This window comes from Macaca nemestrina, chromosome 15 (genome assembly GCF_043159975.1).
Source record: "Macaca nemestrina isolate mMacNem1 chromosome 15, mMacNem.hap1, whole genome shotgun sequence".
In the NCBI taxonomy this organism is placed as follows: Eukaryota; Metazoa; Chordata; class Mammalia; order Primates; family Cercopithecidae; genus Macaca; species Macaca nemestrina.
Window position 1 is genome coordinate 105034877 of NC_092139.1, and position 24559 is coordinate 105059435.

Genomic DNA, 24559 nt, shown 5'->3' on the forward strand with positions numbered 1-24559 from the left:
CCTAGACATCCCGACCACCACCTTCCCGATTTAGAAGTCCCCAGGGGCATCCCCAGGGCAGAGGGCGGGGCCAGGCCCCTAAGGGGCGGGGCCATGTGAGGCGGGGCAAGGGGTTGGAGGGTGGGGGTGGGCCGAGAGAAGACTGGATCCTGGTCTGGGTCCCGGTTGCCTTGGCAACAGCACTAATTAATTCTGACTCCATCTGTGCCTTGGCTGGATGGGTAGTTTGGGCTCACACGTGTTTGTTTTGAAGCAAAGGGAGAGAAGCAAGAGGGTCTGGGAGGCTGTGACCTCAGGGTCTAGCAAGGGACTGACACTCGCCCCAAATTCATATAGCATGCCCTCACCCCCACCACAGGAAAAGGCAGAAAAGTCAGGCCAGGCACCCAGACACCACCTGGGACCTCCTCTCCCCAACGAGGATGATCATCTCAGCCCAAACGAGGTCTCACACAGACAGCCATCCGCGGTGCCCATCGTGTGTGCACACGTGTACACACACCTGCACACGCTGAGGAGACCACAGGCCCTAGAATGAGAGAGCCTTGGGTTTGGCTGCTAGCTTTGCCTTCTGAGTCTCAGCTTCCCCATCTGCAAAATGGCCAACACCACTCCTCAAAGAGCTCTTGGGAGAAAGAGAGGGACGTCCCCAGTGCAGGGACATCTGAGGGGCCTCATCTGTCCTGGGGTCCAGGAAGGCTTTGCTGAGGGTGATCCTGGCGAGGGAACCATGTACGCGGTACCCAGAAGGTGGCACTTTTGAGGAACTGGAACAAGGTCAGGAGAACTGAGATCAAGATATAGAACGTCAGAAGGAGAGGGAGCCTGAGGCCAAGCCATCGCCTTGCAGATCTCAAGGCTCTGGATCTTGGCCCAAGGGCAGTGGGGAGCCAGCGACATGCTGGGGAGGTGCCACCAATGGAAGGGTTCAGAATGCATCGGAGGGGCGGAAATGGCACCAGCAGCCTGTGAGGGGGCTGCAGTGAGACGGGCTGGAGGGTGACTTGTTGCAGGCAAAGACAGCAGGGTGGGCACATGAAGGCAGATTTGAGTCAGGCGTGGTTAAGAGAGTCGGGCAGGATGAAGACAGAGACGAAGCGGGGAGCTCAGGGATGCCGCCCAGGGTCTGGGAGGGTGTCTGAGTGAGGGTAGTGCCTGCCCTGGAACAGGGAGCCTCAGAGAATGGGCAAATAGCAGTGCAGGAGGACAGAGGCAGAGCCCGAGTGGGACCAGTTGAGTTTAAGGGGTCAGAGGAACACCCCAAAGGAGTGACCAGTCAGCAGGTGGCCACACGCAATGTCCTACAGCCAGAGGCAGGTGACAGCGGAGGATGGAGACTCAGGCATCCCCCGCACACGGCTGTTAAGATGCTGGCCCAAGAGCAGCGGCTGACACCCGGGCTGGGAGGGTCAGCGCTCAGGGACAGGTGTAGCAGGGAGTGGATGCTGGTGCTCAGGAGCCTGCCACACCCGCCTGCATTCAAAGCCCGAACACAACACCTCACCAGCTATGGGATCCTTGGTAAGTCACTTCACCTCTCTAAGCCTCAACTCCCCCACCTGTAAAATGAGAATAAAAGCAATACCTACCACATAGGTTGTTGTGAGGAGGGTCCAGATCCTTAGCTGAGCCCCAGAGACACAGGAGTTCCAGCTACCTGCTTTTTTCAGGGAGGGGGGTCAGGACACTAACCTGTGTTTAGCACCCACTATGTGCCAGGCACCTCACATGTGTAATAGACCACATGGAGTGGTGATCAAGAAGGAAGGGCTGGGCGTCAGGCCCTGGGCTGAATCCTGGGTCCCCTACTTACCAACTGTGGAACCAGAACAAGGCCCCTCACCTCCCTGAACCTCAGCTCTTTTTTTTTCTGAGACGGAGTCTTGCTCTTGCCCAGGCTGGAGTGCAATGGTGTGATCTCGGCTCACTGCAACCTCCGCCTCCCAGGTTCAAGTGATTCTTGTGCCTCAGCTTCCTGAGTAGCTGGGATTATAGGTGCATTCCACCACACCCGGCTAATTTTTGTATTTTTAGTAGAGAGGGTGTTTCACCAAGTTGGCCAGGCTGGTTTCGAACTTCTGACGTCAGGTCATCCACCCGCCTCGGCCTCCCACAGTGCTGGGATTACGGGCATGAGCCACTGTGCCCGGCCACCTCAGCTTCTTAAAATGTAAAATGGGGATAGCAAAGGTATCAACCCCACGGCTCATGGGGTCATTGTAAACATGAAATAAGAAAACATGTCAGGCATGGGTCACCTGCCTGGGACACAGCAAGCACTAAATAATTCATCACTGCTGTCATTATTACACTTATTGTCACTGCTCCTCCCAATGACCCAAGAAGAGGGACGTGCTGATGCTCGAACAACAAACAAGAAAGACAAAGGCCTCAACCTAGCATCCAGGAGCTGGACTGACCACCATGTGTTCACAGGATCCCCTTTCCCGGCCCAAACGGTCCCCTTAGCCTGAGACAGGGCTGCAGGAGACTGCCAGGATCTGAACCCTTTCCTGGCCTCTCCGAACTGTGTGACCTTGGACAAGTCATCTCACTTCTCTGAGCCCCACATTCCTCCCTTCAAAAAAACAGGGGGTCCTGGGCAGGCACAATGGATCACACCTGTCATCTGAGCACCTTGGGAGGCCAAGGCGGGAGGATCACTTCAGCCCAGGAGTTTGAGACTAGCCTGGGCAACATAGCGAGAGCTATGTTGTTTAAAAACTTAGCTGGGCATAGTGAGATGCACTTGTAGCCCCAGCTACTCTGGAGGCTGAGATGGGAGGATCGCTTGAGCCCAGGAGGTTGAGGCTGCAGTGAACCTCGATTGCACCACTGTACTCCAGCCTGGGCGACAGAGTGAAACTCAAAAACTAAAATAATAAAACAAATGAAAAATAAAAAAGCAAGCGTCCCCTATCTGCACCCTTGTCTTGAGGACTGAACGAGGAGATACCTAAAAGGTGTCCAGTCCAGTGATGGCACAGAGCAGGTGCTCAACAAGTGACAGCAGTTATGATCGGTGATTGGATATGAAGACCTGGACATGGGGACGAATGACTGCATATAAGCACTCACAACAGAGTGCCGGGGTGTGGTGCCTGTCAGCTCAATCACACACCCCAGAGGGCTGCGTGTGTCAGGATTCACCCCCAGGTGGCCCTCCCTGGCACTACTCCATCAGGGAAAGGGCAGAGAGCAAAGGGACCTCTAGACGGTGCCTCCCATCCATGCCACCCCCACTCCCACCATCCCTGCAGCAACCACACAGCCACACGTGTGCGCCCCAGCCCCGTGACCAACTAGCAGCCCCTCCCCGTCCCCCGCTCTGCATCTGCTCAATTAGGGAAACTGGGGAGCGAGGGAAACAAAGACTTAATTTCTGAGCTAATCAGCCTGCCTCATACTAATTACCATCCTCCCGGGCATTAGGGCAGACTTCCTGGGGGAGGCTGAGGGGGAAGCTGGTCCCTGAGAATGATACCTCCTTCCCCTAAAGCCTGAGAGCCCAGCAATGGGAGGGTGGTGGTGCAGGGGGACCGGGAGGCTTGGGCAGGTAGGATTTCAGGGTGGGATGAAGGAGACGTGGTCAGAAGCAGGAGACAGAGTCCATTGGGCAAAGCAGGGAATGTGCCCATGGTCACCCGGACAGCCCCACCTTCCCAGGGTTCCCGCCCCATCCTCTGGGCAGCCACGGGCTGGGGGGAGGCCCAGAACAGGTGCCCCAGTAGGCATGCAGCCCATGGCCTTGGCCAAGAGGACAGATGGACAATTTGAGGCTGGATAATTGAGCAATGATCAGAGGGAAGCTTCTGGATCACGGCCTACTGGGTGTGTGCATGTGTGTGTGCTTGTGTGTGCGTGTGTGTGTGTGTGTCGTGTGTGTACATGAGCACACAGAACAAGAGGGCTCGGGACTGGGAGCCAGGAAGCCTGCGTTCAATTCCCTGCTCAGGCTCTGGGAAAGTCCTTGCCCCTCTGAAATTCAGACTGTACCATGAGCGAGCTGGAGGGCACGATTTTCAGAAATCATTTCAGACGTGACCACAAGGCCACTTATTCTTCAAAAAATGCTTATTGAGCACCTACGAGCACCTACTCAATAATCATGCAGCCGGCTCTGTGCTGGCACCACAGGCACATTCGTGAACAAGACAGACAAGGTCCCCGGCCTCACAGTGCTTTCACGGTGATGGGGGAGCCAGGGAGTAAACATGAAAATCAAGAAACAAGTGCCTTGGCATTGGCAGATAGAGGGAAATGCTCTGTAGAGAAGTGAACCATAGGATGTGGGCAAGCGTCGGGGCCACCGCAGGTAGGGCTCATGGCAGCATTTTTTAGAAAAGGCCCCACCCAGCAGCCAGGTGCGGTGGCTCACGCCTGTAATCCCAACACGTTGGGAAGCCGAGGAGGGCGGATCACGAGGTCAGCAGATGGAGACCATCCTGGCTAACACAGTGAAACCCCGTCTTTACTGAAAATACAAAAAATTAGCCGGGCGCGGTGGTGGGCGCCTGTAGTCCCAGCTACTCGGGAGGCTGAGGCAGGAGAATGGTGTGAACCCAGGAGGCGGAGCTTGCAGTGAGCCAACATCATGCCACTGCACTCCAGCCTGGGGGACAGAGCCAGACTCTGTCTCAAAAAAAAAAAAGAAAAGAAAAGGCCCTACCCAGCAATTAAACTTCAGATAATCCCAACTCACAGAGGGCCTCAGAGCAACCCCCTCCCTTCTCTGGACCTCTGTTTCATGCACACAGCACGGGAGCTGGATGAGACACTGTCCAAGGCTGATTCGGTCCCACAAGCGGGAGTTCTCACGAGTTTCTCCCTGCCGAGTGTGTGCATGAGAATGTCTGCGTGATCCCCCAGGGGCTGCGGTCTGGCCCACACATTTACAGAAACACACACAGATGACCACCATGTCCCCAGTCTTGGGTCCAGCTGCATGATGGATATACCAGGTAGACAGGTATGTGCCTGATAATGAGAGGGGCAGGGCATCACATGCCCCAGGGCCCATCAGTTCCCAATCACGGCCTCTGGGGTCCGCACTCCAGGAGATATACTCAGCTCTGCTGGCATAGGCGTCCCTTGAACTGCCTCCCTCGCACCTGGTCATGGGGCCTTCGCAGCGGCCCACCATGTGCTGAGCACCTGAGCCTCACTGCATGGAATTCTCACAACAGCCCTGCCAAGGAAGGGCTGTTACCCTGTTTTACAGATGGGGAAACTGAGGCCCCGCTAGGTCAAGTCACTCGCTCAGTAAATGATCAGCTAGGCACTCAAATTGGGCCTGATCCTAAACTGCCACCCCTACCATGTGCCAGGATCTTCTTCCTGGACCACTCTCAAGGCTCAAACCAGGGGACCAGCCTGGACCAGCCCTGCCCAATAACCGCCTTCCAGGGATTGCCAAGGGTACCCAACACAGCAAGGCAGTCAGGTTCAGATGGCCAGGTTCAAATCCTGATTCCATCACCGAGTCGCTGTGTGACCGTGGGTAGGATCCTTAACCTCTCTGTTCCTCAGTTTCCCCGTCTGTCAAGTAGCGATAGTGATAATATCTATTTTGCTGGGTTGTCGTGAGGATTTTGCTAAGTTCTATAAAGTTCTTCGAACAGTGCCTGGCACATGGTGTGACTTGAGTGTTGTTGATAAAAGGAAGATATGATTCCCTTTGATTCTGTGAATGGCCTGACCCTTGGCTTCCACAGAAGGTAAGAGACAGATCTGCAATTCAAACACTGGACTCAGGACTCTCTGTCCAGCGCTCTCTCCCTACAGCATTAAGGAATCTCCAGCTTGGCCAAGGGAACAAAAACATGCCAGGACTGGCCCAGGCTCAGCCCCCAGCAGGAAAGACAGTCTGTGAGGAAGGCTAAAGGGATGAGAGCCACAGGCCAGGGGCCAGACCCTGCTCCATCGCCTGCACCTCCCTCCTCTGGGCCTTGCACTCACCTACCCAGCCCCACCCCCAGCTCCAGAAGGCCCCGGCACTCCGGTCGGCACTCAAGGACACTGGGAAGCTCCTGGGCCCTGAAGCAGCTCCCCGTAGCCCCAAGGAGCCCAATGCCCAGTGATCCTGGAACACAGCAGGTGGAGAACAGCAGGGAATCGTGTGGTCTCCTGGCACCGCCTTCCAAGTCCCTGGGTACTCTGTCCCCAGAGACAGCCAGGGGTCCTGGCCCTGGACCCCCACACCCTACCTTTCCCCAGGTCCCACGGAGCCCGCAGGCAGGAATCCCAGCCAGAATGGGCTCCTGCCTCAACTGCTCAGCCAAGAGCGAGAGGAGCCCAGACGTCCACACTCAGCCTTAGAAACAGATCCCCGCAAACCAGCCCACCCATGCCCCGGGACAGCCGGCCGGGTCAGAGGAGCTTGATTCTGAAGTCGGACACTTCAGATCTGAAGTCGGGGAAAGTAGAAAAAGTGCAAACGGCCCAGGCACTCACAACAGGGAAATGTCCTTTCAAGGAAAGCCCATTCCAAGGTGGATTAGGACCCAGGTCCTGCCACACTCCTGAGGAGGGTGCTCAGGGTGCAGTCAGGGGCCGCAGGAGGCTGCAGGGCCAGCTGTGAGGAGAATCCCTCCTGGGTAAGAACAGATGGTGTACATGTGTTTGTAGGTGCCAGGAAACACGGGCCAGTGACAGCCTCTGGGGAGGAGGCCTTGGGAACAGGCAGTGGCCCGTTCCGTTCTGCTGTGCACGCCGAGAGCATGCGTCAGTTCCCCAGGTATAAGGGGGTTTGTATACTTGCACATTGTTTTACATGTACGTGTCCCAAAACCCAGCAAATGGCAAGCGCACAGAGATCACGAGGGCGCACACACACACACACCTGCCCATGCGCGCCCAGCTTCTGTCCAGCCAGCTCCCTCCCGCGGCCTGAGAGAGAGAGAGGCGGCTGCGGCAAACAGACGGGGCAGGGCCAGAGAGACGGGTGGGCAGACAGAGACGAAGAGACACGGAGAGAGACAGAAACAGAACGAATGAGCTCAGCTCAGGCCCTAGGGTGATCCTGCTCAGAGCAGCCACTTCAGACTGGCCCAGGGGCTGCAGGAAGCCGAAGTGCCCAAGAGGAGAGCAGGCAAGGCTCCACCCTCAGCCTGGCCACTCACTGCGGTGTGGCCCCGAGCCAGCGCCTCACCTCTCTGGGCTGCAGCCTGCCCACGAGTGCAGGCAGTGGGTGGGAGACCTGCTGTCTCCGACCCTCCAGCCCTCGGGGGTCCTGGTTCCCTGTCGAGGCCCCACTTCCCTTCTCCCCAGATGGTCCCGAGGACAGTGTCCAGGTCAGCTGCCATCTCAACCCAGCCGGGAAATCACTCCCAAAGCCCCTCCCTCCCCTGCCATCAGCCCCAGCGCCAAATCGGAGAGGGACAAGCCGCGCACTGACCGGAAACCGCAGGCGTGGATACTGCCGTCTTCCTGCCTGCCTCATCTCACCTAATCCCCATCACAGCCCTGATCCCATTCTACCACACGAAACCACCGAGGCTCAGAGCACAATCGGGCCAGAGCCCCACGGCCGGCGGGGGATGAATGAATATGAATGAGCTGGGATGGAACCCACGCGTCCACTTCAAAGCCCATCGGCTCCTTCCACGACATCCTGTTCAGCAGGCAGCAGGAGGGGCCATAGAGGCAGACACCCCCACATTTCCTGACCTAGCACCCAGACCCGGGACTCCACAGGCCCCAGCCTGTCTCCAGCAGCCTCAGAGGTGACTCTAGAATGGCCCCTGAAGCCCTGCCTCCCTGCTCCCACCACCAGGAAAGCCAGAAACAAGCCCACAACTAGCATTCCTGAACGCTCACTGCACACCAGGCATGGCGCCAAGCGCTTCATAGAGTCACCCTTTGGAGGTGGGTACTACTTTCATTCCCATTTGACGGGTGAGGACACTGAGGCACACACAGGTGGGGCAACTTGCCATGGGTAGAATCGGGAACTGACAGCTGGGCCCATGGGCCTGATCACTGTGTCGCCCCATCCAGCAACCTGGGAGGTTTTCCACTCTGACCTGCCACCCCCAAGCCAAGGAGTGTCTAGAGGGGCAGTAAAGGCCTCACCCAGAAGCTCTGCTTAGATCAGGGGCTCTAGAGCCACTGCCATTGGGGCACCCCAGTGCCGACCCCTCTCTGCAGCCCATCTCCTCTCAGGATGATGCTTGGGGTCCCTGGAGAGCCCCCACCTCCATCCTTGAGTCCCAGCCCCGGGTGAGGAGGGGAAGCAGAGAAGGTCTGTGCCCCCACAGACCTCAAATAGTGTCCTCCGGGACAAGGCCTGTCCTTTGCCTGAGGTCCAGAGAGAGTGTGAGACAAGCAAGGCTCACACAGCAAGTGGGAGACAGGAAGGGGCCCGACATCCCTTCATTTCTGCCTCCCAGTTTGGCACGGAGGGCACCCAACCTCCTATGCTGGGCAGGTTGAGCTGCTGTGACCCAGTGTGGAGACAGGGATGGGGCTATGGGTTCTCAGTAGCTTCTAGAACTCCTTAGGCCCTACCACGCAGCCCTCGGCAACCCTGTGGGCCTACTGTGTGCATATACTCTTATCTCCAATCCTATTTCACTCCATCCCCTCCAGGAGCCTGGCAGTATCCCCATTTCACAGATAAGCAAACTGAGACTGGGACCTGTGACCACTCAGGCATGGGATCTAACTCAGGATGCCTCACTTCCCACCACCAAACAGACCTTCCTGCAGCCACTGCCCCAACCCGACCACTCCCAGCCCTCAGGGACAGCCTCTTCCCAAAAACAAAAGTCTTCCCAGAGCTCCTGGAACCTCGGCTCAGTGGACCATCTCTCCTCCGACATTCAGAAAGCAGACTGAGGCCAGGCGCCGTGGCTCAGGCCTGTAATCCCAGCACTTTGGGGGGCCAAGGCAGGTGGATCACTTGAGGTCAGAAGTTCGAGACCAGCCTGGTCAACATGGTGAGACCCGGTCTCTACTAAAAACACAAAAATTTTCTGGGCGTGGTAGCAGGCGCCTGTAATCTCAGCTTTCTCTCCAGCCTAGCCAAACAAGCAAAACTCCGTCTCCAAAAAAAAAGAAAAAAAGAAAGCAAACTGAGGCCAGCACACCCACAGTGCCTCCACCCTCAGACTGGGGCTCCTGGGAATTGAGGCTCTATCTCCCTCAGACAGGGCATTCCCGTTCCCAAAGACTAAGAAGTCCCAGGACTCCCTCCTCCAGCACCTCCATCCACACAGCCAGCCCCCTACCCGACTGCAGGACTCTGCCTGAAGGGGCCAAGCAGGACTCCAGGCCACGCCTCAGCCCCTCCTCTCCCTTCTTCCTGGCACTCCTCCAGGCCTGGCCAGTACCAGGCAGGCTACCCCCGTACCACGGGGCCCTGTCCATGAATCCCACCTCTGTTGGGCACCACAGACCCCCCTTTCTCCTCCCCAAACAAATGGGGTCTTGAGTAAGGCACCAGGACAACCACGCACAAGGCCAGATCTATTCCCTGGACTGGTGCTGCTGCCAGTGGGGTGGGCAGTCAGGCTCGCGGAGCGGTCTGTCCCTTCCACAGCCCCTCCAGGTCCAGTCTCTGGCACTGGGAGCCCGGCACTCTAAGCTCGTCCTGGCAGGGCTGGGACCAGCAGCCCGCCTCCCCAGGTGACCCAGGAGTGGGCCTGGGTCAGGCGCCCCTAACCACACTCCCCACTTCCTCCTCTCTCCCTTCCCCTGACACAGTGTGGGCGGCAACCTCTGAGCATAGGTCAAAATCCCTGCTCTGCACCCGGGAAGAGAATCTCTCCAGGCCTCTGTTTGGTCGTTTGTAAGTGGGTGTGACACTCCCCATGCTGTAGGGGCTGCTGTGGCCACAGATGGGGTGGGGTACAGGCAGAAAATTCCAGCACAGAAGAGGTGCTCAGTACAAACCGGTTTTTCTCTCTCCATTCCCTCTTCTGCCCCAGGGGGATAAGAGGTGGGGCTGGCAGAAGTGGGGGTGAGAGGGCACAGGCTGGCAAGGTAGAAAATGACCTGTCCCAGGCACTTAAAATGTTGCCTATTCCAAAATCAAAGTCTCAAATCCCTCTACAGCCGGCAGTGAAGTCTCCTAAGACGAGGCTGGTTAAGGCTCCCAAGACCCCACAGCCAGCCTGGGCAACACAGTGAGACCCCATCTCTACCAAAAAAAAAAACAAACAAAATTAGCTTGGCATGGTGGTATGTGCCTGTAGTCCCAGCTACCCAGGAGGCTGAGATGAGCCGATCACTTGGGTCCAGGAGGTCAAGGCTGCAAGGCTGCAGTGAGCCATGACTGCACCGCTGTACTCCAGTCTGAGTGACAGAGCAACAGCCTGTCTCATAAAAAAAAAAGATCCCACAGCCTATTAATGGCAACACTGGGGAGGAGGCCTCAGAGCCAAGCCTGCAAATCAAAGCTCAAAGCCCACTGCCTCCTAGAAGCCAGCCTAGATATCATCCCCATTTTGCAGACAAGTAAACTGAGGTACACAGTAGTTAAGTCATATGCCTGAGATCACACAGCTAGTGAGCATCTGGAGTGATTTCTTTTGACAATCCAGGCTGTTACCAAAAGCTGTTCGTTATGGCACAAGCACTCCCTAACAATCTGTGATTTTGACTCTGCATCCAGAGTCAGGTCCAAGTTCTTTAGCCTGAAACGCAAGGCCTCCCCGCAAGGTGGTATATATACAGCAGCAGAAGATAGCACTAGAACTCGAGTCAAATGCCAGGCCTGCCACTCACATCCTGCTGTGTACCCACAGCAACTTACCAGGCCTCCCTGGCCTCACTGTCCTCTTGTGTAAAATGGGAATAACAAGACTGACCTCCCAGGGTGGCTGGTGGGGTTACCTACCCATGCAGTCCCACAATTTTATTGAACATCTACTATGTGCCAGGCCCCACTCAAGGTACTTGAGATAGAGCAGAGAACAAGACAAAAAAAAAAAAAAAAGCTGCCTTCAGGGCGTTGATACTCAATAGCAGTGGGAGGGCAGAGAGTAAGCAAGCAAATAAAACAGCATCGAGTTGTGTTAAGGGCTTTAAGAAATCAGAGGGAGGAGGCCAAGGGCAAAGAACAGGGTGGTCAGGGAGGACTTCCCTGAGGAGGTGACAGTTAACCAGAACAGGAGACAGCCATGCACTGAGCCAGGGGAGCGGCAGTGAGCACGGAAGGAACAGCAAGGCCAAAGGCCAGTGAATCAAATGAGAGCTAGAGCCTGTGGGGAAATGCCTGGCACATAGTAGATGCTCAATAAACTGCAGCTGTGAGCATTATTACTCTAAACCCCACAAACCCCTTGTTCCTTGCCTTCCTCTTCTGGAAACCAGGTTGTGATGCAGCTTGAAGTGCATCCTAGGTCTCTTCCACATTCCTTCATTCATTTAAAGTAACTCTGCTTCCATTAATAGTCCTCCCATTTTGCGGGTGAGAAAATTGAGGTTCCCAAGATCCTATAACCCATAAACAACAGCATCGAGACATGAACCTAACTCTAGTGGTCTCAAACCCCATGCTCCTGGCAGCCTTGGGCAGTCTCACCTACAAAGGGCTCTCACTACATTCCCCCTTCCCATCCCAAGACAGCTCAGCCTGTCAGAATATCTCTAGCATGAACCAAGGTCTGAGCCTGCCCTTTAAGGCCAACCAGGACAGCCCTCTCTCCTCTTTGCCAGGTCATCCTGAAATGTTAGCGGCTGCCACCCAGATTATCTCCCAGTGCCAACACTGTGCCTTACTTTGTCCCCTGGCTTTGCTCTGGCAAGGTGAAGTAGGGATTCTTATCATCCCCATTGTACAGGTGAAGAAACTGAGGCCCAGAAAGGTGGAGAAACATGCCCAACGGCAGCTGTCAGGAAAGTGGCAGTGCTGGGATCTGAACGCAGGCCTTTGTCACTTGAAAGACAGTCACCTGTCACTTCCCAGGCCTCTCAAATGGCCTTCTTTGGGCATCACCCTCAGTCCCTTGCCTGGCCTGTCCCCCTGGTGATGCCCAAATGGTAGACAGGACAGGCTTCCCCTGACTCGGTTATTCTCAGGGCACCACCAGTCACATGCCTGGCATGCTGTGGCCTAGGCCAGGGCTGGCTGAGCAGCTCAGAGCACCCAAGTCCCACAAAGGAGACCAGTGGCCAGGGGCTCAGGCAACGCCTGGGGGACAGGGCTCGCCTGATGAAAGTGCACACACAGGCCCTGGGGCAGGCTGGAAAGGAGTACCAGACAGGGAGCCACACCCGGCTCCATCCTGGCTCAGCCACCAGGACACTATGTGCCTGTCAGGAGGCTCTCTGCCTCTCCGGCCCCGTTCCTGTTACCACGAACTCAGGACCGTACTCCCGCCACTAAGGGTCATGGGGAAAGGTACAATGCCACAGAACTCTAGTGAGATCTGGCTTCCCCGCGCGCGTCAGAAAATCATTTTAAAACGATTTTTGAAAGTAATGATGGTAGGCCGGGTGCGGTGGCTCAAGCCTGTAATCCCAGCACTCTGGGAGGCCGAGGCGGGCGGATCACAAGGTCAGGAGATCAAAACCATCCTGGCTAACACTGTGAAACTCCATCTCTACTAAAAATACAAAAAATTAGCCGGGCATGGTGGCACGTGCCTGTAGTCCCAGTTACTCAGGAGGCTGAAGCAGGAGAATCACTTGAACCTGGGAGACGGAGGTTGCAGTGAGCCAAGATCATGCCACTGCACTCCAGCCTGGGCAACACAGCGAGACTCCATCTCAAAAAACAAAAAACAAAAAAAGGAATAATGATGGTGGTGGTGGTGGTGGTTCCCAGTTACTGAGAGTCTGTTACATACCAGGAGCCACACAAAGGGTATCACATCCAGGAGCCCAAATAACAGCCACCCTAGGAGGCATGTGCCTCATCTCCATTTCACAGAGGGGGAAACTGAGGCAAGAGGTCCCCCACCGTAAAAACCAGAGCCAGGTTGCAAACCCAGAACTTGCTGTTCTCCTATGCAGCTTCCTGTTGTTAGCATTTGAATGAAATGCTGCTTCAGGAGAACCCCTGGGGACTGCGGGGAGAGAGACGACTCAACGGGATCAGACAGACAGGCTCAGGGAAGGAGTTAGGCCTGCTGAGTCCGGCACTCAGGGAGGGAGACGCTCCCCAGAATGTGCCTGCTGGGTGACCTTGGGCAAGTCACTTCCCCTGTCTGATTCCTCAAAGGCAGGTACCAATGTGGTCCCCCCAGAGAACGGCACTGGGTCAACAGGTCCTCAGCAAGCATGACGAATGGGGACAAAGTCACTCGGGGGCAAGAAAGGAGCATGTGCCCAGAGGAGAGACTTATGTGACCAGAGGCCCTGGGGAGCGAGAGGGCTCAAGGAGGCAGAGGTGGGAAGATCGTGGCCATAGAAGTGGGAGGGAAGGGCTGGGTGGAGGCGCTCGGAGCAAGCATGTGCTGGTGCAGCAGGGTCTCCAGTCCCTCCACAGGGCAGGCAAGATAAGCACAGACCCGCCCACTGTGCCTCACTCCCCACCCCTCCACCACCAAGAACCCCCACTTCAGCCTGTGACAGCAGCACCAAGTCCCCTGCAGCAGCCCTTCCCCCACCACACCTCCTCCATCCTCTGGGGTGCACCCACCACCCTGCACAAGCCCCCTCCAGGGCACCCATCACTACCCCTTTCCTGGGGACCTCCAACACCTCGACAGCCACAGCCCCTCCACGTGGGGACCACCGCACCTTGGAGACAGCACCTCCCTATCCTTAGCAACCACCAACACTGTGCGCAGCCAGCCAGCCTCCTTCCTCTGTCTCCTCCTCTCTCCACCGAGACCACAATGCCACAGAGGCGGCTCCCTCGCCACGGCAACCACCGTCACTCAGCGCCGCCTGGACAACAGCTCCCTCCACGTGGCCGCCACCAACACAGCCTCAGCGACAGCCCCAGCCTCTCCTCTCCTCTCCAGGGCAGCCACCAGCCCCAGCCAGGACGGAGCAGCTCCTTCTGCCTGCCTGTCTGCCTGCCTGCGGCCTCCTAGTGCCAGACAGCTCTCCCTGTGCCTCCAAAATCCAACGACATAGGATCAGGCCCCATATCAATTCCGCTGGCATTTTCCCCTGCTCCCAGCTCACTTCCAGCCCCTCTCTCTACAATGGAAAGACCCCCACCTGAGAGAGACCCCCACCACGTTCTCCCAGGCCTTCCCCTGCAAGCTGGCTGTCCACCCCCAGCAGGTGTACAGATGCCCCCTGCCCTTCTGGGGTGCAGACTAGGCCTGGCTCAGCCTCTCTGCCGGGTGATGGGGCAGGAGCTGGGGTCCCTGAGCCAATAGGGGCTTCCTGCCCACCCTCCCCGGTGGGCCTATCTTAGCCCCCAACAGGCCTGTCATTGTGGAGGCTGCCTCACAGGCCCTATGGAAGGAAAGCTGGGTGGGAGGGGTGCCCACGGCTGGGGGCAGGGGCCGGGCCCGCAGGAAGGAACACACAGAAGCCTGAGGCTGGGCCACATCACAGGTTTGCAAGGCCGGGTCATGTGAGCTATGCTCACAGACAGCAACACACACACAGGCAAAAGGACCCTGTCCTTACCAGATGTCTGCAGCAGAGGAGGCCCCTCCGGCACTGTCCCCGACCTGGGTCTCAGAAAGGTCCCCCAGGCAGCAGCGGCAGCAGGAGCAATGAGATCTCAGGTCCTGGCCCAGCCCGGGTGGCAGCAGCTCCTCACCCAAGTCCTCTCCTTCTGCAGGGAGGCGAGGGGGAGAGAGGGGAGGGAGGGAAGAGAAGGGGAGGAGAGGGAGGGGGGACAGCAGGAGGGAGGGAGGAGGGAAAAATGCTGAAGTCTTGAAGGGTACACTCACTTCTTTCTTGGGTTTCCCATGGCAACCGAATATACCACAAATGAATATCAGGGTGAGACAGAGAGAGGAGGTAAAGGGAGAGGAAGAATGGAGGGAGATGGAAGAGAGATGGAGAGAGACAGAGATAGAGAGATGGGGGAGACTGGGTGGGGAGAGATGGAGAGATGGAGGCAGAGACGTGAAGGCACAGAGATGGAGAGATGGTGCAGGGAGAGGAGAAGAGATGGAGGTAGAGACAGAAGGATGATGAGGCAGGAGGGATGGAGGGCTGAGGCTTCCCATCATAACCCATGGGCTCAGGGGTCAGGGGAGAGGTCAGGGGCCACAGGGGCTCTTCAAGCCGCTGGGCAGAAGGAGCACGCACAGATGAGTGAGTTTTCTGGGAACCAGGGGGCCCCTACTCCCACCCCTCCACCTTGTCCCACACTCCCTACTGGGCTCCACAGCCTGGAGGTGCCTCCCAAGTCACATCCCAGACTCACACCCCACTCACAGCCACGGTCACACATGTCACACCCACGTGTGTATGCACACACACTCTCACACTCCCCTGACACCCAGTGCCCCCACACAGCCTTCGCCTCCTCCATGCCCAACCACTCCACTCTCCTGTTGGTCACTCGGATCATCAACACCGCCCAACCCCATCATCAGCCGGGCCCCAGGGAACAAAGACCCTCGCCCTCGGCACACCCTCTCCTCTTCAGAACTCTGCCAGGACTGGCACACGCCTTCCCCTATGTGCCCAGCCTGTGCCCAGCCAGGTGTAATGCCTCTGGCCCACCTTCCCGCCATATGGGCTCACACACAGCCTAAGAGCACAGTACCTGGCTGACCTCCACCTGCACAGACAGGCGCTCCCAGAAAGACGGGCCTCGGAGGAACCTCGCCTCCATCTGCGCAAACACGTGCACACAGACACTCAGCCCTTCCCGAGGAGGCCCCTCTCCCGGTCCGGCCCCGCACCCCACCAGCCCAGATGGTACTCTTGGCCCTCCCCCGCAGGCAGGGGCTCACACCTCAGCCCCCTCGGCATTGCCATTCACAAACACAGACCCACCAAGTGCTGGCAGCCAGCGGTGCCCGACGGAAAATAAACACACACTCGGGCCTCCCTTCCCCCACCCCCTACACTGTCTCAACTCCCTCACCCCTACCCAAAGGCAGAGAGAACTAGCAGGGCCGGCTTTCTCCAGGAATGGCTCCCAGGCCTAGCTGGGAGCACACAATTGACCCTGAGCCCCTCAGCCAGCAGGGATGGGAAAGCACCCCAGAGGCACACGCTATACCCAAACACACACACACACACACACACACACACACACACCCCAGTCCTCCCGGAGCACACCCAGAGAGAATCCACACAGGAGAACTTCCCAGGGCCGCAGAGAAACGCACATCCCAGACCCAGACACCTGCGTGCCTAGAGACCAAGGTTCACTGCCCACGGCTGAACCAGAACACAGGGGCGCCCCACACAGACACACTCCCCTACGCGCAGGCCCACGCTGGTGCCAAAATGCATGGGGCCACTGCACAGACGCACGAATCAGGGGCACCATGGACTGCCCCACCCCAGGCTCACCAAACACACCCAGAAAAACGTGCCCAGGGGCACAGGGCCCCCAACATAGACACACGCCAAAACATACATGCCCCAAGCATGCCCACACACAGGGAACCACTCCCGGACACACGTGCCAATGCACATGTGCCAACACACCCCCAGCCAGCCACGCCTGCACGCCACAGCGCTCCCAGGGCAGTTCACGCGGCGCTTCCCCATGCCGTCCACACCCACCTGGCACACACAGCCCCTCACCAGCAACTCTCCGGGTCCCAGCTCCGGTCTCCCCCTGTACCCCTGCCCAGCGCGGCCGGCCCCGCCGCCAGCCCCCGCCCCTGCCGGCCGCTTTCGGATCCCGGGCACCTAGCAGAGCCCAGAGGCTGCGAAATTGGTTGCGAGCGTCAGGGGTTGCGGATGCAAATTCTAAACACAGGCAAGTAAGGCGGAAAGCCCGACCGGCCGGGCCAGCCGGGCGCAAGTTCCGGAGGCCGGCGGGGCGGGCCGCGGGGAACCGGGAGCCTCGAAGAGCAGCGGACTGCGGAGGACGGTGCAGGGGTGGCGAGCGCGGCGGGGTCGGGGGGCGGGGTGGCAGTGCGGCCCCGGCGGGGCTGCGAGCGAGCGCTCCCGTCCCCACCACGCCAGGTCCGCGGCAGTTCCCGCCCGCCCCCTCCTCCGGCCAAGCCGCCATCGCGCACCTGACCAGTACGCCCCCAGGACGGACAAGCCCCGCCGCTCGCCAGACCCAGGTCTGCCTCCGCCAAGTGGATGGAGCGTATCGAGCCACCGCTACGCGGCTGTGCGTCGCCTCTTCCAGGACGTCTTCTCTGCTCTCCGCCCTCTTCGCCGCTTCTCTGCCCTCACCTCCACCTCCGCCTCTGGCCTCTGCTCACGTGCACAGCCGCAAGCTCAGCTCCACCAGCGCCCTCTCTCAACAGGAAGGGAGACGGAGGGCTTTCGCCCTGTTCAAGGTGCTGGGACAGGCCCGCTCCAGCCCCACTTCATCCGGACCGCACTTCAGGCTGCTAACGTGCCTAGCTTTAGCAACTGTGCAGCCTCGAACCCGTGACCGCACACTCTGCCTCCAATTCCTCATCTGTGCAACAGGAATGATGCAGAGGGGCATTCTGAGGATTTAATGAGGGACTCCTTAAACAGGCTTAGAGCAGCAGGCAACGAACACGGAAGATGATTAGCCAGTATTATGAGTCAGTATGGGCCCCAGTCTTGCTGCTGTGGCACCGAAGGTTAGGCACTTCTCTGAGCTCAAGCTCCTCCTCTGGAAAATGAGGATGGCTTTGCTGGCTCCGGAGGATTCTGGGAGGAGTCTCAGAGACCCCGAGGAACATGCAGCTGCCATCCAACCAACAAATGTGAGTGAATTAATCTTCGGGAAAGCATTACAATTGCAGGTTCCTGGGCCCCTCGTCCGCTCTCCCAATCAAAATCTCAGTGGACAGGGCCCAAGAATCTGCATTTTAACGAACACCCAGAGACTCTAATGCTCCCTGACAAAAAGGATATTACTCAATTTCTTGGTGCAGCATGGATGGTCCCGTGTGGTTGATCCTCAAACTACACGTCCAGACTCATTTTCTCAAAATCCACTCTGGGCTTCCCCACCTCCGGGACCCTACTCACACGGTCACTCCATCTGGCACGCCCCCACCCAGGGGCAGGCAAGACCTCTTTCACAATCCTCCAGCCAAAATTAAACAAGGTAACAGAGAGTGCCTTACTCGATGCCTGGCGCATAGCAGGTGCACAACTGAGGGAATTCTGCAGACCCCAGAGCAGAAGTCGGCACAACCTCTCCAGCCCTGCCGGGGAGGCTCACTCCGCACCTGGTCACCAGCCTGCAGCAGCAACCCCCTCTCGGTCAGGTCACAGAGGGACAAGAATCACCTGTCAAGCAAGCCCTACTGTGGGCAGACCCCATGCGGGACACTTGTCAGAGGTTCCCATGTCTCACCTCTCCTCCAGGGCCCTGAGCTCTGCCAGGCAGGGGCTCCTCTCTGGGGGTTCCTGCCTGAGCCCCGGGGCCCAGCATTTCTCCCTGGGTGAAACATGCTAATAAGGGTGTGTGTGCACACACCATCTGAATGCAAAATGCAGCGATCCGTCCTTGGTAGCATGTAGATGAAAGGAATTTGTTTAATAAGTATTTTTTGAGGGCCTACCACTCTCTGCCTGCGCAGAGCTGACATGCAGTGGGAGAAATAGACAGGAAATAGGCAGATGTAGGAAATCCCCTGGGGGAATGAGAAGGGCCAGGAAGGGAGGGAGGCAGGTAGGTTGACCCCACAGCCTCTGTCTCTCCAAGATTCAGGGACAATTGTAGGGGGAGAGGGATAATAGACAGGCCAAGGAGGGAAACTGAGTCAGGCCTGCGTCTTGGGACTAGGCCCACGGCAGGCTGGTCAGGCAGCCCTTGGGATTCAATCCCTACTTCCCCCTGAGAGAGGTGGGGACCAGTGTATACAAACAGTCACGCACACACAGACATGCGAAGACACAGCCTGCCCCTCCTGGCCCCACTGCACACTCCAGCTGTGGGTGGGGGGTGCGGGCTGGCAGCACCCAGGCTCTTCTCATGCGTCCTTAGGCTCCCCCCAGCAGTTCCCATGCACTTTAGAGGGTGAAAAGCAGAGAGCGAAAAGGGTAGGAAGGAAGCAGACACATGTACACACAGTACAGACCCCCTCCAGGAAGCCAAGAATGAATGGAGGGGGCAGATGGGAAGGGGGAGGAAAATAATGGCATCCCGCATGCCAGGGGATGTTATACCCGTGCTCTTCTGTTACCTAACCTTTAGCACGACCTTTAGGACAATCCAGAAGGGTTAAGAATTCGTTTCTGGTTTTTTGGTTGTTTTGTTGTTGTTGTTGTTTTGGCCAGGGACGGTGGCTCACACCTGTAATCCCAGCACTTTGGGAGGCTGAGGAGGGAGGATCACGAGGTCAGGAGTTCGAGACCAGCCTGACCAACATAGTGAAACGTTGTCTCTACTAAAAAAACGAAAATTAGCCGAGTGTGGTGGTGCGTGCCTATAATCCCAGCTACTGGGGAAGTTTTTTTTGAGGCAGAGCCTCACTCTGTCACCCTGGATGGAGTGCAGTGGCACAATCTCAGCTCACTGCAACCTTGGCCTTCTGGGTTCAAGCGATTCTCCTGCCTCAACCTCCTGAGTAGCTGGGATTACAGGCATGCATCATGATGCCTGAATAATTTTTTGTATTTTTAGTAGAGATGGGGTTTCACCATGTTGGCCAGGCTGGTCTCGAACTCTGACCTCAGGTGATCCTTCTGCTTGGCCTCCCAAAGTGCTAGGATTACAGGTGTGAGCCACCACGCCCAGCCAAGAATTGGGTACTTTTGTCCCCACTTCACATTGAGGAAACTGAGCCTCGGGGACAGGAAGTGACTTGCTCAGGTCACACACCAAGGAGGAAAAGAGGTCAGATTTGGAGCCCTGGAGAAAGCCTGGGCCCCTGCCCTTTCCACAAGCAAGATGGTCAGGAAGTGGGGAGTCCAGGGGGCCACAGCTGAGGCTGCAATAGACTCGGGACCTGAGGAAGATACTGACGCTGCAGCAGCCTCCCCACCATCACCCGGGGGAGCCCTCCAAGCGCTGCTGTTCGAGGCACTGTGGGAGGGCCAGGGAGCGAGGGGCTGCCTTTGGGGGTGTCCCATCACTGTGGGAGAGGGGCGCAGGAGGAATGGGATGGCGGGATTAAGATGCAGGCGCCACCCACGAGGCCCCTCCTTTCCTGTCTCTTCTTGCAGCCAAAGCAAAGGGCGTCCCCCACCCCCGCTTCCCTAGGGCAGGGTCACTGGACCCATTTACAGGTAAGCAAAGCAAGGCCCAGAAAGGGCCTTCAGTGAGAGGGGTATGCCAAGATGTAGAGGCCTCCAGGCCCACCTGGCAAAGGTGTTCGGCCGCCAGTGGTGCTGATATGAGAGTCTCCCTTCAGGGTTCCAGTCCTGGTTCCATCGCTGTGTGGCCCTGGACTGGTCGGTAACCTCTCTGTTTCTTGCCTTCAAAATGAGGAATAATAATAGCGCCTACCGCAGCTGGCTTTTGTGGGACTAAACGAATGCCGCCCACAAAGAGCTTCAAACTGGGCCTGGCTCTCAGTAGGGGCTCAATAATATTAGCTGATGTCATTATTATTATTATCACTATAATTATTACTATTTCAATCAGCAGCATCGTGCAGCCAGCACCCTTCCTCTGGCACCCCAGGCATAAGCAAGCCTGCCCAGGTGGCTCTTCAGTCCTCAGGGCTTCTCTGGGGCTTTCCTGGGGACTGTCTGCAGAGCTTGGGGGAAGGAGAGGGGGCTTAATTATTCCAACCCCCAGACACCATCTCCAGTAATAATGTCAATGCCTCTGCCCCAGGTGGTAATTGAGCCAAGAGAAGGTTAATTTAATCAGGGATTGGACTGGGATGGCAGGAGGCAGAGGATTGGGTTAACCTTCTAGACTATTAACACAGCTCCTAAAGAGGTCTGACTTGCTAAGAAGGCTCAGGCTTCAAGGCAATCCTACTTCTCGGCCATCCACTCCACACAGCACATGTCACAACACAGGGCGGGTGGTGGCACCAAGAGAGAGGAGCTTGGTCCCCAGGCACTGTGGCGGGAGCAGGTGAGGGTAAGCAGCGACGTGTGCCTCCCAGCCCCGCACGCGGTTGTCACACTTTCACAGTCACTCATCACACCTGCAAGGGAAGCTGCCAACGCCCTCTTACCGAGACAGGAGAGGCTGACCCCTGTCACACACAGCCAGGATGCAGATGCGGCAGGGGTGTCACTGGAACCCAGTTCTGCCGCCAAAAACAGGCATCCTACAAGACCTCAGGGAACACTGAGGAACAGGCATGGAGCCCCCAGTGATCGCCCCAGACATGCCCCTGTGGAGAAGGCTTGCTGGGTGTGCCCGTTTCTATCACCCTGACTATTTCTGGAGCTTGTGGGTGGAAGAGCAAAAGAGCACTGACCTGTGAGTCAAGAGCAGCCTCTCCTCGAGCCAGAGACCTCTTGGCCTTGGGCTCATCACCTGGCACCCCACCCCCAATTCCTCATAGCTCCATATCTCTCCATGAAATGAAGGTACCCCTTGAGAAGGGACTGGCTAATCAATTGTGTCTCCCTGCAGCCACTGAAGGGGCGGGGTGGGGGGTGGGAATTCACATTAAATCAACAGACAGCTTATTCCAGAACTCAGTTTACTCATCTGTCAAATATCCACATAACAGCAGCCAACTCACCCACCTCAAAGGACTGTCGTGGAAATCCAAGGAAAGAAAAGAAAGTCCTTTGCAAAGTTAGACTTAAACCAAAACAGGAAAGCAGCTACTCTGGGCTGAGGGGATAGCAGGTGAGAGGACAGAGCTCACGTGGACTGAGTCCCCACCATATGCCAGGCACCAGCACCCACCCCCCACAAGGCCCATGGTCTCCTTAACCCCCATTCACCTCTCTAACCTCCCACCCCATGTTACAGAGGAGACACTGAGGATCAGAGAGGCGACGTGAATGCTTAAATCACAAAACACAGAAAGTAGCAAATGGGATTCGAACCAATGGTTTCAGGCTCCCTGGCTATGGCCATTTTCTACTGTCACATGCACCGACACACTCACATACACACTCATTAAAGCACATGCACCCAGAGGTGGTGGGCTGGCTGGGATGAAGAGGAAAACAGGGACTGGTGGGGTCAGATGGGGGGGCTGTAGCACGTCGGGGCAGGTGAGGTGCACTATTCAGGGGGCAGGACTTAAGAAAAAGGGTCCTACGCCCACTCAGGATGCTGGGAAAGGGGGCCTCTTGCGAGGGACCACGCATCCTAAGCCTCCATCCCTCTCCCCTTCCCACCCCTCATACACAGGGGACATAACCACACCCGGCTACACACACTCCCCTAACATCACACTCACACACTCCGGCTGGGGAGAGCGACCCCCGACAAAACTGTCCCACTGATGTCACCTGCGGCCTGGAGCTTATGTCACACCTGAGGTTCTCACTGACATCACATACATACTTTTTCCTGATGTCCCCACAATTAACCCTCTTTCTTCCTGCCTAGGGGTTGATGGCTCAGAGGTACCCACCTCCCCACCCACACTGCTGCAGGGCCCCCGGCTCATCAGGACAGCACCTGCCTGTGCACCCCTCTCACGGGACACACATTTGCACACATGTGAATACCCACATGCTTTGCTGATGGCCCAGACGTGACACGTCCCACAGGTGTCCACGGGCCACGAGAAGAGGAGTGTCAGCCATGCACATACACATACACACACGCACACATTCCCAGTCCCGTCTCGTGATGCAGCTTGCATATTAAAACGCCCCTCAGTAACTGCGCCGGGCAGTCCGTGCCCCACAGCTTCCACCACATTCCTCCAGGTGCTGCCAGCGCCCCCCTCCCTCCAGCTTTCTGCCTCTGACAGCCTGGCCTGCTGACAGCGACAGCCGCAGCCCAAACACACACACACACACTCCAGCCCAACACCTGTGTCTCAGCAAGGGACCAAGGCAGTGCCCTCCACCCAAAGCTGCTGGGTGGGAGGAGTCCAGGGGGAAGGGGCATAGCACAGAGCCCTGAGCTGCAGAAAGTGCCGAGTACCACGTTCCTCCTCAGCTGAGTGCACGGTCAGCACCACTGTCCCCTCGTCTCCCTCCTTGGGCACACCTGACACACCACGGCCTGGTGGCCTCTGTTTTGGACACAAGTTCCCCAAATGTGCATGCGAACACACACACACACACCAGCTTTCTTCCCTCCAAACATTGCGAGGAAATCCTGCCTGGCCACTGACAGTGTGCGTGTGTGCGCTTGTGTGTGTACAGACAGAGAGCAGGGTCCACCCCTTGTCCACACACACACGCACACACCACACACACACAGCACGCACAATTCTCCCCACACGCACACGGCGCCCCACCGGCCAACACACCCACCCGCTCCCCCTCCCCTGACAGCTGCTGGAGCCCACACATGCACACACACACGCTGGCACGAGCACGCACACACACACACACACACACACACGGCAATGGCCCCGGCCCTGCCAGAGCTGCAGTCTCTGCGATTTATGCCACCTCCCGGGGCTGCCTCCCTCCTTGTCCCTGGCCAGCGCCTCTGCAAGGGTCCCCACCCCCCAATTCTGGTCTTACCAACCCCACCGCCGTCAAGCCCCACCCTGGCCCCCCTTTCCCTAGAAGACATCCACCCTGTCAACCCCTCTTACCAGCTAGAGGATGGATGCCTTGACTCGACAGCACCCCGTGAAAGAGGGGGATTAGGGCCCCGATTCGAAAAGATGAGGGCAGAGAGGTGCAATGTGGCACCGGCTGGCACAGCATCCACCATCGAGCCTCTGCACCACCCCCAGAAACGCTCACCTCACCGACCGTCCTCGGTGTCCTCCCACCGCCTCCGCCCACCGCCACCACCACCTCCCTCGCGCAGGGTGGTCCCCCGGGGGTCTCACGGGGATCCCCAGACCCAGGAGACACTGGAGGTGGCTCTTCCCGTCTCATCCCCCCTTCCGTGCCCCTCTCCAAGCCCCACCCCCACTGACGGAGGGGGTACCCTCCGGCTCCAGCCCTGACTTCCACCGTCTCCCCGGTCGCGGCGCTCGGATCCGGAGGAATTCACTTACCCCAGCCCCAGCCGGGATCCGGGCCAAGCACCGCCTCCGGGAAGCGGCGGCCGCGGGGCCTGCGCGTGTGAGTGTGAGTGTGTGTGTGTGAATGTGAGTGTGAGCGCGGGTGTGGGTGCGGGGTGCGTGGCGCGTGGCCGTGGGGTGGCCCGCGTGTGTCTGTGTGTGTGTCTGGGAGCGCGCGTGTGCGCGCAGATGCCGCCGCCCCCTCCTCCCCGCCGCCGCGCCTCTGCCTCTGCCTCGGCGGGGAGGGCGTCCGGGAGGGGCCGAGCGGCGCGCGTCAGGGACCGCGGCAGGTCGTGTCCGTCTGTCCGTCCGCCCGCCCGCCCGCCCGCCCGCGCCCGGCGCCCTCAGCAGGCCTTTCCGCAGCAAGCCCGCTCCCGCCCCCGAGCCGGCCGCACGCTCCACGGACACACGCGCGCTCGCAGACACACGCCCGCGGGGCGGGGGCCGCGCCTGGCGCCGCCGCTGCAGCTGCAGCGCCGGGGGAGGCGGCGGCGGCCCCG

The 24559-nt window shown here is 58.0% G+C and overlaps 1 protein-coding gene across 4 annotated transcripts in view; it reads right to left on the bottom strand.

Moving 5' to 3' along the window:
• The window catches only part of LOC105464488 (stimulated by retinoic acid gene 8 protein-like), an 88637-nt gene extending 64322 nt beyond the window's left edge, over positions 1-24315 (bottom strand). Inside the window, exons 1-2 of one of the 4 annotated variants that reach the window (XR_011614132.1) lie at positions 23640-23996; positions 14539-14689 (exon numbers count right to left, since the gene is read on the bottom strand). Coding sequence is in view for 2 of the 4 variants with exons in the window: in XM_071080541.1 (XP_070936642.1) it covers positions 14539-14689; positions 23640-23931 (443 nt within the window). In the remaining 2 variants the exon portion in view is untranslated. Of the gene's footprint in view, positions 1-14538; positions 14690-23639; positions 23998-24053 lie in introns of those variants that run through there. The other 3 variants (XM_071080541.1, XM_071080543.1, XM_071080542.1) reach the window with 3 other exon arrangements.
• Between the last annotated feature and the right edge of the window lie 244 nt (positions 24316-24559).